This window comes from Melozone crissalis, unplaced genomic scaffold, assembly GCF_028551555.1.
Source record: "Melozone crissalis strain CALT ecotype California unplaced genomic scaffold, PUWL_Pcris_2 ptg000014l_1, whole genome shotgun sequence".
Classification (NCBI taxonomy): Eukaryota; Metazoa; Chordata; class Aves; order Passeriformes; family Passerellidae; genus Melozone; species Melozone crissalis.
Window position 1 is genome coordinate 17,057,606 of NW_026535792.1, and position 13,038 is coordinate 17,070,643.

The following is a 13,038-nucleotide window of genomic DNA, read 5'->3' on the forward strand; positions in this document are numbered from 1 at the left end:
CAGGACACAGCCCAGTTCTCTAGGAATAGTTGGGAATTCTTTACCCTTAGGACACAGCCCAGTTCTCTGGGAATATCTGGGAATTCTTTACCCTCAGAGCCCTCAGGACACAGCCCAGCCTCTTGGAATAACTGGGAATTCTTTACCCTCAGGACACAGCCCAGTTCTCTGGGAATAGCTGGAAATTCTTTATCCTTAGTGCCCTCAGGACATAGCCAAGCCTCTGGGAATAACTGGGAATTCTTTACCCTCAGGACACAGCCCAACTTCTGAGAATAGCTGGGAATTCTTTACCCTCAGGGGCTCTACAAGGACACACCCAGTTCTCTGGTAATATTTGGGAATTTTTTACCTTCAGGGCCCTCAGGACACAGCCCAGTTCTCTGGGAATAACTGGGAATTCTTTACCCTCAGGACACAGCCCAGACTTTGGGAATATTTGTGAATTCTTTACCCTCAGGGAGCAGCCAGGGGCACAAAGCAGGCGTGGGGGTCACGGTGTGAAGAGGTAGAAGTTTATTGGAATATAAACATTCAGATAACCTGTAAGATAGAAAAAACCCAACAACAACATATACAGACACTTTTTGGAAGGAGACGTTGAGGTATTTATCCACCGCCTAGGCTATCACATTTTGTTTTTATTTACTTATTTTATTATTTTTTTTTCTTCTCTTTTAAATAGGTAAGAAAACTAGTTATAGCAAGGCTGCTGCAGCTGTTTGGAGAGAACGTGTGGCAGGGAGCAGGCACAGCAGCCTCCCCTCAGCCCGCCCACCCTGCTGCCTTCCCCGCAGCCCCGGGGCGGGCTCGGCTGGCTCTGCCCCGCCGAGGGACGAGCTGGGGGCTGCCCGGGGCTGGTGTGAGGAGCTGGGGGAGGATGGAGCACCGCCCATCCATCGGGAACGTCCTGCCGGCAGCATCAAACCCTGAGTACGACACGGGCCCCCCGCTCGGCCTCCCCCCGCTCCGCTGCTGCTGGTTCCAGCACTCCCTGCACCCAAAGCCTGGCAACTCAGCAGGAGACCCGCAGCTCAGGCTGCCAGGGCCAAAGCCAGGCTGAGGGAAAGGGTTAACTCTTCACAGTCTGGATGGTCCTTGTCACCCCCGGGCTGGGAAAAGGACCCGTTTATTGTTGCAGCTTATTTAACTGAGGTATCTGTTACGCTTCCCGACCTGATTCTTTCCCTGAATTGGATACAAAACAATCTGTTAGTCCCTGGCTAGTTCCAGTCTAGGTTGAGTAAAGCTTATAAACATTAATACTCTAGTAGTGTCCAAGCAAGTTCAGTGATTCGAGTGCCTTTCTGTGCAAGAAAACACAACGTTAGCAAGTGAGACAAAGCAGCCCCACCCCGGAGCAGCCTCTGCTCCCCTGGGGCCAGGGAGCAGAGCAGAGGGAAAAGCAGAAAGTGCCCCAGTCCCACTCAGAGGAAACAGCCCAACCCCACCCAAGAATAAAATAAAACCACCAAAAGAAAACCCAAAAAAAGGGGGGGAAAAAAAAAATCATCTGAGTCCCAGAGGCTGGAAAATCCTCTGGGAGTCTGTGAGGATGAAAGGAGCCTGCGGGTCAGGCCGGCTTCCCCTGCTCCCTCTGAGAGCAGCTGGGGACACCTGGAGCAGCATCCTTCCATCCCTCCAGGGCATCGCATCCCCACCTCCCGATCCCAGAGAGCCCTGGGGGCAGGACAGCCCCGGCACAGCGCAGGAAGCAGCAGGAGGGGCTGGGACAAGCACAGATCCAAGGGGCAGCGTCACCCTGTCCTGCTGTCCTGTCCCCTGTCCTGGGATGGGCTCCTGGAGGCTGGGGAAGCCACTGCTGCTCTGCTCAGCCTCGTCTGAACTCCCTGTCTTTGGTGATCCATTAAAAGCCAACAGAAATAAAAGCAAACACAAATTCAGCAAACCCACCTATGAAAACCCCCCCAAAGCGATAGGATATGCCAACACTTCCTGAAGAGGTTAAAAACAACCCAACCCAACACAAACAAAAGCAACCCAACAAAGTACATAGCTGAGGTATTTCATCTGCTCAAAAAACCTGACTCGGGCCTGCAGCACGGGGAGGACGTCACCAGGGCAGGGGGGATGGCAGGGATGGCACCAGGGCATGGGGACAGGGGGACAGCACCAGGCCACCTGAGCAGCTCATTCACAGGGAGCTCTGCTTCCAGCTCCCAGGGCCAGGCAGGGCCGGATTCCCTGGGCCCTGCCCCTCCCTGTACCATGGCAGGGGTTTGTTCAGAGCCACAGATCCCCACATCAACCACCCCACCTGCAGCCTGTGCTCCTGCAGAGCTCCCAGAGCTGCTCCAGGGAGCCTGCACCAACCTGAGGGACCCTGCTATGGGGACAGAGGGGGGACATGGAGCCCCAGCACGCCCTGGCCCTGTGTCACTCCTCAGGGACACTCAGGGCTTGAGGGGTGAGGTGGCAGCAGCCAGAAATGAGCAGCTGATGGTGCCAGAACCGTGGAGAGGAGCAGGAGCCTCCCCTGAGGACATGGGGACACAGCAGGAAGGGACATGAGAAGATTGCCATGGGAGCACAGGGCCAGGCACCCCCTGGCTCTCAGGATTGTCAAAACACGGAGTTGTGGGTGGGAAGAACCCTGGTGGCCCCTGGTTCCAGCAGAACCAGGGTTCCAGAACCAGGGCTCCAGGAGAATCAGGGCTCCAGAACCAGGTCTCCAAGCAGAACCAGGGCTCCAAGCAGAACCAGGATTCCCAGCAGAACCAGGGCTCCAGCAGGACCAGGGTTCCAGAAGGACCAGGGTTCCCACCAGAACCAGGATTCCAGGAGAACCAGGACTCCAGAACCAGGGCTCCAGAACCAGGGCTCCAGGAGAACCAGGGCTCCAGGAGAACCAGGGCTCCAGGAGAACTAGGAACCAGCAGGACCAGGGCTCCAAACCAGGTCTCCAGGAGAATCAGGGCTCCAGAACCAGGGCTCCAGCAGAACCAGGATTCCCAGCAGAGCCAGGATTCCGGAACCAGGGTTCCAGAACCAGGATTCCCAGCAGAACCTGGGTTCCAGGAGAACCAGGATTCCCAGCAGAACCAGGCCTCCAGAACCAGGATTCCCAGCAGAACCTGGGTTCCAGCAGAACCAGGGTTCCAGGAGAACCAGGATTCCCAGCAGAACCAGGCCTCCAGAACCAGGATTCCCAGCAGAACCTGGGTTCCAGCAGAACCAGGGTTCCCAGCAGAACCAGGCCTCCAGAACCAGGATTCCCAGCAGAACCTGGGTTCCAGCAGAACCAGGGCTCCCCTCCCAAGCCCGGGCCCTTTCCCTGCCCTGGTGATGTCCTGGCCAGGAGCTGTGGCCCCAGAGCCATCCCTGATTGAGAAACGCCAGGTGTGCCCCCCTCCTTGGGAACACCACACACCCTGCGAGGAGGAGGAGGAGGAGGAGGAGGAGGAGGAGGAGGAACCAAAGAGCAAAAGGGAGGAAGGAAAGGGGGGAGGAGGGAAAAAAGTCAAAACAAGGCCGGACAAAGAGACGATGAAGTAAAACTCGCTGGCATGGAAAGGTTTCACCACGACCACCACCATCATCATCATCCTCCAGGTGCTGTGCAGCCACGAGAGCAGGTTCCTTGAGGTGAGGTATGTGTGCACTCCTGGGCAGTGCCCGTCACAGGGACCAGCTGGTGGAGGGCTCTGCGCCGGGCGTGCCCCGCGATGAGGTAGGGCTGGGGGAGCAGTGGGAGCTGCTGGAGCTGCTGCTGGAGCTGCTGGAGCTGCTGCTGCACGAGCTCTGCGTGCCCGAGCCGGCCAGGAGCTGCACCACGGGCTTCTGGGCAAACAGCACCCCTGTGGGCACACACAGGGTTAGAGTGGGCAAAGGGGAGGCTTTCCCTGCCCCAGGATGCCATCCCAGAGAGGGTCAGGCTTTCCCAGCCCCAGGATCCCATCCCAGCAAAGACAGGGGTTAGGCTGGCAAAGGGGAGGCTTTTCCAGTGCCAGGATCCCATTCCATTCCATTCCATTCCATTCCATTCCATTCCATTCCATTCCATTCCATTCCATCCTATCCCATTCCATTCCATTCCATCCTATCCCATTCCATTCCATTCCATTCCATTCCATTCCATTCCATTCCATTCCATTCCAGGTCAGGCTTTCCCAGCCCCTGATCAGATCCCATCCCAGCACAGAGAGGGTCAGGCTGGCAAAGGGGAGGCTTTCCCAGCCCCAGGATCCCATCCCAGCACAGAGAGGGTCAGGCTGGCAAAGGGGAGGCTTTCCCAGCCCCAGGATCCCATCCCAGCACCGAGAGGGTCAGGCTGGCAAAGGGGAGGCTTTCCCAGCCCCAGGATCCCATCCCAGCACCGAGAGGGTCAGGCTGGCAAAGGGGAGGCTTTCCCAGCCCCAGGATCCCATCCCAGCACAGAGAGGGTCAGGCTGGCAAAGGGGAGGCTTTCCCAGCCCCAGGATCCCATCCCAGCACAGAGAGGGTCAGGCTGGCAAAGGGGAGGCTTTCCCAGCCCCAGGATCCCATCCCAGCTCAGGGTGGCTGGTCTGGCTCCTGTGCTCAGCTGGAGCCTGCACAGGGATGCTGACCCTAAAGGAAACAGATCCCAAATGGGTTCTGCCTTTGGGGATAAGCAGCTCCCATTTGGGTTAGGGTAAGGCAGAGCCAGGATTCCCACCTGGGATTTGCCCACGGATGCAGAGGCATGGCCTGCAGAAGGGAACTGCTCCAGGGCACAATTCCTGCTGGGAAAGCCGAGCAAAGCCCCTCCTCAGGAGAACAGGGACAATTCTCCTTCCTATGAACGCTTCCACGGGGATTTCAAACCCCTTCCCTCAGATTTTCAAGCACTAACACCAAGGGAAGGGAGCTGCTCCTGCCCAGTCTAGGGAACAAGAATCGCATCCCGCCGCCATTTGGCAGGGACCACCCTCATCCCACCTATTCCAGCCCCTCAGGAGGGCTGTCCCTGGGCTGTCCCTTTCCCAGCAGGGCTCTCACCAGCGTAGGTGGTGCCGTTGATCTCCACGGACATGTTGATGCTGCCGATGCCGTTCGGGGACAGATTCAGCGCCGCCGCCGCCGAGTCTGCCTTGTCTTGTCCCATGGAGGGAGGCAGGGAGGGAGGGGGGCACAGTTAGAGGGCACCGATCCCACTCTCTGCACCCCCGAGGTGGGCACAGCCCCCCTTTGACCCCTCTTTGGGCCCACAGAATGCCCCCATTCCCGGGAGTGGGGCCTGGAGCACCCTGGGATGTGGCAGTGTCCCTGTCCTCGGCTTTGAGGTCCCTTCTAACTCAAAGCATTCCAGGACAAGGCTGCAGAGGTGCTGGAAGGCTTTGGTGAGGCTGGGAGCCCGCTGGCATAGGGAAATGTCTCCCGGAGGGCCATTCCTGTCACAAGGAATGGCTGGGAGCACAGAGATAAACCCGGATTTAAATCCCAGCTGGATTTTGCTGTGCTCGGACTGCAGCGGCTCCAGCGGCCACTGGGGGGAGGGAAAAGCCAGGGAAACTCCATGAAAATCAGGATTTTCCCCAGCCTGGGCAGGGATGGGCAGCTGAACATGGAACTCTTCCAGCTCCACAAGGGTGAGCTTGGATTTTGGGACTGCCCCTCCACAGAGAGCAGCAAGGCAAAAAAAAAAAAAACCCTCTAAAAACTCCACATTGAACCTAAATGTTACCAAGCCATGCTGAGCTTATCAAACCCAGCTCTCAGAGCATCTCCACCTGGTTTTTATGGTGCAGTGGGGAAAAGGAGGGAAAGGAAGATAAGAGAGCCCCTACAAAGGTGGGAATTCCATCCCTGAATCCTCAGCCTGTTCCTGTTTGTAGGGACTGCAATGGTTCCCAGTGTTTGGATTTAGTTCAGGGTGACAGCAGAAGTGAGATGAGGGAATGAACACTCCAGGATAAAATCTGCATTCCCTATCACTGGCTCTTGTGGTTTTGATGTGGGATTTAGTTGGATGCAAGGTGGCCAGGAACTGGGAGCACTGACATCACAGAAATCATTGCTAAGATTCAGGATGAACTGTTTAAATTCAGGCTGGGGAAGAAGCCCAGAAACAAAAACATTTTTAAAAAGTAATACAATCTGAAAAAAGAAACAAGTTCTAAAAAAAGGACTGCTGCTTGGGAGGAACCTGCTTTGACCTTTCCCACCCATATTTGTGGCCAGGCACCTCAAACCAGCACTGCTGGAGCAAGAACAGCTCTTCCCTTGCTTCCAAGCTGGGCCAAACTTGACCAGCTTGGAGTTCTGGGAAGGTCACAGAATTGACAGAATCACCAGGTTGGAAGAGACCTTCAAGGTCATCAATCCAACCCAGCCCCAACACCTCACCTAAACCCTGGCACCCAGTGCCACATCCAGGCTTTGTTACACTCAGGGATGGTGACTCCACCACCTCCCTGGGAAACCATTCCAGAACTTCATCACCCTTTCTGTAAAAAACTTTTTCCTGATATCCAACCTAAATTTCCCTTGGTGCTGCCTGAGGCTGTGTGCTCTGGTTCTGTCAGTGCTGCCTGGAGAGAGAGACCAGCCCCACTTAAGCACAGGCACCTTTCAGGGAGTTTAGAGAGTGATGAGGGCAGCCCTGAGCCTCCTTTTCTCCTGAATCCAGGCTGGATTTGGATGAGCAGAATAAACCCAGCAGGAAAACCCAACAAAACCTCGCACCTGAACACCTCCATGCCAACAATGCCGGAATGGAAGTGACCCAGAGGTCACTCAGAGCTGACCCAGCCGTGTGTGTGTGACATTCCAGGCTGGGAGCTTTCCCTCCCTGCAGCTTCCCGAGGAGCTCAGCCTCACCTTTTCCGTTGATTTTGATCTTCATGGGGAGCTGCCGGGCCATGCTGAACAGGTTGCGCTGCAGGGCCTGCTGCACCAGCCGCTGCTCCTCCTCCGTCATGCGCGGCACCTTCTTCTCCGGGGGCTCTCCCGCCTCCAGCCTTTCCCTCAGCTGCTCCAGCGTGGCCGTCCTGGCTGCCACCGAGGCCTGCTGGCCACCCAGTGTCACCGGCACGGCCACGCGGCTCGGCATGGACACCGTCAGCGGCACGCCGTCACCTGGGCCACGAGGGGACACTCAGCCAGGGGACACTGCCAGCACCACAGCCCACATTCCCAGGCCATGTAGTTTGGCATGGACACAGTCAGGAAGGGTCACTCAGCCAGGGGACACTGACAGCACCTTGCTCCCACATTGCCAGGCCACAAAGTCAGGATGGGACACTCAACCAGGGGACACTGACAGCACCCTGCTCCCACACTGTCAGGAGGGGTCACTCAGCCAAGGGACACTGCCAGCGCCACAGTCCCACACTGCCAGGCCACACGGTCAGGAGGGGTCACTCAGCCAGGGGACATTGGCAGGACCACAGTTCCACATTCCCAGGCCATGCAATGTGGCATGGACACGGTCAGGAGAGGTCAACTCAATCAGGGGACACTGCCAGTGCCACAGTCCCACATTCCCAGGCCACATGGTCAGGAGGGGACACTCAGTCAGGGGACATTGCCAGCACTCTGCTCCCACACTGCCAGGCCACACAGTCAGGAGGGGGTCACTCAGCCAGGGGACACTGCCAGGAGGGGTCACTCAGCCAGGGGATATTGGCAGGACCATAGTCCCACATTCCCAGGCCACACAGTTTGGCATGGACATGGTCAGGAGGGGTCACTCAGCCAGGGGACACTGCCCACACCCTGCTCCCACATTCCCAGGCCACATGGTCAGGAGGGGTCACTCAGCCAGGGGACACTGCCAGGAGGTGTCACTCAGCCAGGGGACACTACCCGCACCACATTCCCACAGTCCCACACTCCCAGCGCCGCCATGGCCCTGCTGACCTTTCCTGAGGGCCGGTGAGACGCGGGGGTTGCCGGTGGCGCTGCCCGGCGCCACGCCGATGATGGGGAAGCGGATTTTGGGGGGGGACAGCAGGGAAGGAGGCCCCGGCGGGGATGGGGAGTAGCTGAACAGTGAGGAGCTGTAGCTGGGCCGCCGGCCCTCGCGCCGGTTGCCGTCGATGGCGGCCTGGAGCTCGGCCGGGGAGCTCAGGGACTTCTTCTCACACTCGTAGGCATAGAGGTACTTCATGTACCTGGAGAGGGACACACAGAGGGGGAATTCAGGTGGCACGGGGACAGGAGATGCATCCCGAGGTGCTCAGAGGGTTTGGGGTATTTGGAAGCATGGCTTGGTATGGATGTGGTCAGTGTTTGGAGGGAAATGTGCCATGGGATATTCCTGATCCCATTAGGGTGGGGGAATTTGTTCACAACTGGAATATCCTCAAAGGATCATCCAGAATTTCCTCACAATTGAAATATCAGCGATAAATCATGCAGAATTCCCTCACAAATGAATTATTCTCAAATAATCACCCAGAACTCCCTCACAATTGAAATATCAGCGATAAATCACGCAGGACTCCCTCACAAATGAATTATCCTCAAAGAATCACCCAGAACTCCCTCACAACTGAAATATTAACTATAAATCATCCAGAATTCCTTCACAATTGCAATATTGTCTATAAATCATCCATTATCCCCTCACAACTGAAATATCCTCTATAAATTACCCAGGATTCCCTCACAGCTGAAATACCATCTATAAACCATCCAGAATTCCCTCACAACTGAATTATTATTTATAAATCACCCAGAATTCCCTCATAACAAAAATATGGAATATAAATCATCCAGAATTCCCTCACAACTGAAATATCTTCTGCAGTTCATCCAGAATTCCCTCACAACTGAATTATTATTCATAAATCACCCAGAATTGCCTCACAACTGAAATATCATCTATAAATGATCCAGAATTCCCTCACAACTGAATTATTATTCATAAATCACCCAGAATTCCCTCACAACTGAAATATCCTCTATAAATGATCCAGAATTCCCCCACAACTGAAATATTTATAAATCACCCAGAATTGCCTCACAACTGAAATATCACCTATAAATGATCCAGAATTGCCTCACAATTGAAATGTTATTTGTAAATCACCCAGAATTCCCTCACGACAGAAATATTGAATATAAATCATCCAGAATTCCCTCACAACTGAAAAAAAGAGGCAAAAAGGCCAGTGCTGGAGGGAAGTGAGGTGAGAATTCCCTTCAGGAGCTCATTAGGCTGAGGCACCCTTTCTGCCTTTTACAGGCTTTACATTGGCCAGTCTATTCTAAATATTTACTAATAATACTACTACTAATCATTATACTATAATGAATATGATATATAATATATAAAAGATGTTATATATTATATTATTAGTAACAATAATATTTACTACTAATAATTTCCTATTAAGAATTACTAATAATAGGTATTTAGTAAAAGATATATCTAACAATAATAAAAAACTATCAACACAAACACGTAATAATAATCATCTAACAACAGCTAAATACCCAATAATAGCAAATATCCAACAGCAAATGTCCAATACCAGATAAATATCCAATAATCTTAATTGGATTATTCCTCTAATGTCCACTGGGATAATTGGATTATTCCAATTGGATTATTCCAATAATAGCCAATTATTGATATCATATATCAATATATACATTAAAAAGTATAGTGACTATATATAAAAAATTATAAATGCATTGATATATCAATAATATATGATTTATATATTACACATATAAAATATACATTAATTATATATTTATATAAATATAAGCATTTGAATTTATAAAAGATTTATATATTTTATATAATAAATATAATTATATTCATAAATATATAAACATTTATAAGTTTAAACATATATGTATTTATATCAATATGAATATATTATGTATTTCTTATATATTTATTTAAGAAATATAATATTTAAATTTATGTTTATTAAAATGTTTATATATCTTATATAAAATATAAATGTAATTATAAAAAATATAATTTATCTATTTAAATATAGACATACTTATAGAAATAGTATATATTCATTATATATTTACATAATAAATGTAAATATCTAATTTTATATTTATAAAATGTGTCTATATTATATACAAGTATATTTATAGATAATTTTTTATATTTAAATGCACATATTTATATAAATACATAGCATATATTATTATATATTTATATAATAAAATATTTAATTTTATATTTATAAAATGGTTATATATTTTATAAAAATATTACATTCATAAATAGCAAATATTTTATATTTAAATATACACATATTTATATTTATATAAATATTAATATTTTCTGTTTCTCTTTCCAAACTCACTGTGTGCGCAGGGTGAAGGCGGCGCTGGTGATGGAGGTGGGCAGGTTAAGGCCTTTGGTGATTTCCCTCCAGATCTTCTTGTTGATGATCTCCACCAGCCCACCCTTCTCTGTCACCAGCTTGTAGAGCATGTAGAGATCCAGGATCTGCTTGGCCATGATGGGGATCCTGTTGATGGGAGTTCCTGGAAAAAGGAACATGGACACAATGAGGGCACCACCTCGGGGGATCCAGCTCTGTCTGCCCTAAGAGGAGCAGATCCAGGATCTGCTTGGCCGTGATGGGAGTTCCTGGAAAGAAGGAACATGGACAGGATGAGGCCAGGGGCAGCCTGGGGGGATCCAGTTCTCTCTGCCCTAACAGGAGCAGATCCAGGATCTGCTTGGCCATGATGGGAATTCCTAAAAAAGGAACATGGAGAGGATGAGGGCACCAGCTCAGGGGGATCCAGCCCTGTCTGCCCTCACAGGATCAGATCCAGGATCTGCTTGGCTATGATGGGAGTTACTAAAAAAGGAACATGGACACGATGAGGGCACCACCTCAGGGAGATCCAGCTCTCTCTGCCCTAACAGGAAATTCAGGGAATTTGCAGCCTGGCTCGAGGCCTTTCCATGGAAAACCCTTTCCTGTGGGTAAAGGGAATTAGCAGAGCAATAAAAACCTGCAGCTCCTGGAATAGAAAGAAGGGAAGTTGGGACTATTGAATGGGTTTTATGAGCTCAGGGTTAAAATCCTTGGATAAAAATGCTCCCTCACCCCTCAGGATGTGCTATTTGCCTGGGAACAGCAGGAGCAAGGGAATCAGCACTGGAGAACATCTCTCCCCCACAGAATTCCATCCTCCCTCACACTTTCAACATTTGGAATAACCTGGAGATGTCACTGTCATATTTTTGAAAAATCCCTTTGCCAGGATTTCTTCTCCTGGGGAGCTGAGAAGCCTCAGAGAAGAATGAAAACAATAATTATCTGATTGCTTCTCCCTGTTTTGCTGCTTTGGAATGTGGTCTGGAGATTGTTTATCCAACAAGTGGTTGCTTGATTTGGTTTCATGTGAATTGTTTTGACTTAATGACCAATCACAGCCAGCTGTATCAGACTCTGAGGAGTCAGTCACCAGTTTTTGTCATCATTCTTTGTAACCTTCTGTGAGTTTTTATCATCATTCTTTGTAACCTTCTCTCTGTATCCTTTCTCTTTCTTTAATATAGTTTTAGTATAGCATAATATGATATAATAAAATAATAAATCAGCCTTCTGAGAACATGGAGTCAGACTCATCTCTTCACCTCATCCTGGGGACCCTGCAAATCCCACATGGAGAGGTAAACCAAAGCTGCTCCTTCCACAGAGATTCCAGCCTCCCACTCCTTTTCCCTCCAAAACAATTCCCTGACAAGGCCACAGCAGCTCTGAGCATCCCCAAACCAGCTCCTCCTCCATCCTTCCTGCTTGGTTCTGTGTATTTTGGGTTAATGTGGAAGAAAATCTGATTTTTAACCTCCCCCTTTTTGGCAGCTCCTGGAAGCGCCAACGCCCAAACTTGGGGGATTGAGGCACGGAGAGGAAGAAGGAATAATAAAAAGCTGAAGTGGCAGAGCTTTTATTTGGCCTGGGAAACTCTGTCCTGGATCAAAGGGCCGCCCAGCCCATCCTGTCCCCACAATGGGCAGCCCCAGCCTGGCAGGAAGGCTGGGAGGGGGGCAGGGGACAATTGTGGAATCCCCAGTCCCCAGGGGAGGCTGGTGCCACTGCTGGCAGCCCCTGATCTCCCCATTTATGGCCCTATAAATGAGTTTATTCCGTGCCATGAAAGGAGCCCTGCAGATGTCCTTGTCACACATCCAAGGGGGATGATTTTTTTTCCCCCCCCTGTCTTTTCTTTGGGAATCCCATTAGGCATTAGTAGCTTGTGGTGCCAATTCCCACAGGTTAACGAGATGCTGGATAAAACAGCCCAGTTTTGCAGCTCTAAAGGGCTAAAAACCTCACAGATTCAAAGTGTTTCAATTTATATCAATCCCAGCCTTGTCCAAGCAGCCCAAGGAGCAGATCCCACATCCCCTTCCCACATTTCAGGGGCACAGACCCCTCAGGGAGCACAGAAGGAAACCCAAACCCTCCAAACTCTCTGTGGCTCCATCCCTGCCTCCCAAAAATCCTCAATTTCCTCTGTTTTTTCCTGAGCATCCATTTTGTCTGGGGGTGACAGCAGCACTGGGAGTCAGGGCATGATCAAGTTACCTCCAGCTGTCACTCATCACCTGAGTCACACCCGCAGGGAAAACAGGGGAATATTTCCTTCCAAAGCCCCCAGGACACCCCAAAATTCCCCTCTTTTCATTAATTAGCCACAGCAGCAAAGCCTTTGCTGGGCTGGGGGAGGATGAAGCCCCTCTCACCCCAGTTTTCCCAATCCAATTAAAGGAATGGCATTAATTTGTCCAGCAGGGACTTTCATCCAGATGGAGAGTGAGAGGGTCCCTGTTTAGCTGAGTTTATAAATGTGTGTTTTTATCTAAATCTTGATTTAGCTGAGTTTATAAATGAGATTTTGGGGCACTTTGCTGTTTAAAGCAAAGCTGTCCTGGGGGTGCTGAGCTGATGGAATTATTGCAGCTCCTGGGACAGTTCTGCTCCTGCTGCAAAGTTTCTCAGCTGCACAAAGAAAATTTATTTTGGGGGAGGAAACCAAACTCGAGGTTTTATCTCAAGTGGATTAGTTTATATTCTGTGTAAACACATGTAGCTGAGTGTTTCTGTATAAAGC

The 13,038-nt window shown here is 50.5% G+C and overlaps 1 protein-coding gene across 1 annotated transcript in view; it reads right to left on the minus strand.

Moving 5' to 3' along the window:
- Positions 1-3,423: 3,423 nt before the first annotated feature.
- Positions 3,424-13,038, minus strand: part of ARID3B (AT-rich interaction domain 3B) — a 28,133-nt gene continuing 18,518 nt past the window's right edge. Inside the window, exons 4-8 of the mRNA XM_054272400.1 lie at positions 10,266-10,449; positions 7,843-8,096; positions 6,802-7,059; positions 4,981-5,076; positions 3,424-3,818 (exon numbers count right to left, since the gene is read on the minus strand). Coding sequence (XP_054128375.1) covers positions 3,640-3,818; positions 4,981-5,076; positions 6,802-7,059; positions 7,843-8,096; positions 10,266-10,449 — 971 coding nt within the window. The 3' untranslated portion in view covers positions 3,424-3,639. The remainder of the gene's footprint in view (positions 3,819-4,980; positions 5,077-6,801; positions 7,060-7,842; positions 8,097-10,265; positions 10,450-13,038) is intronic.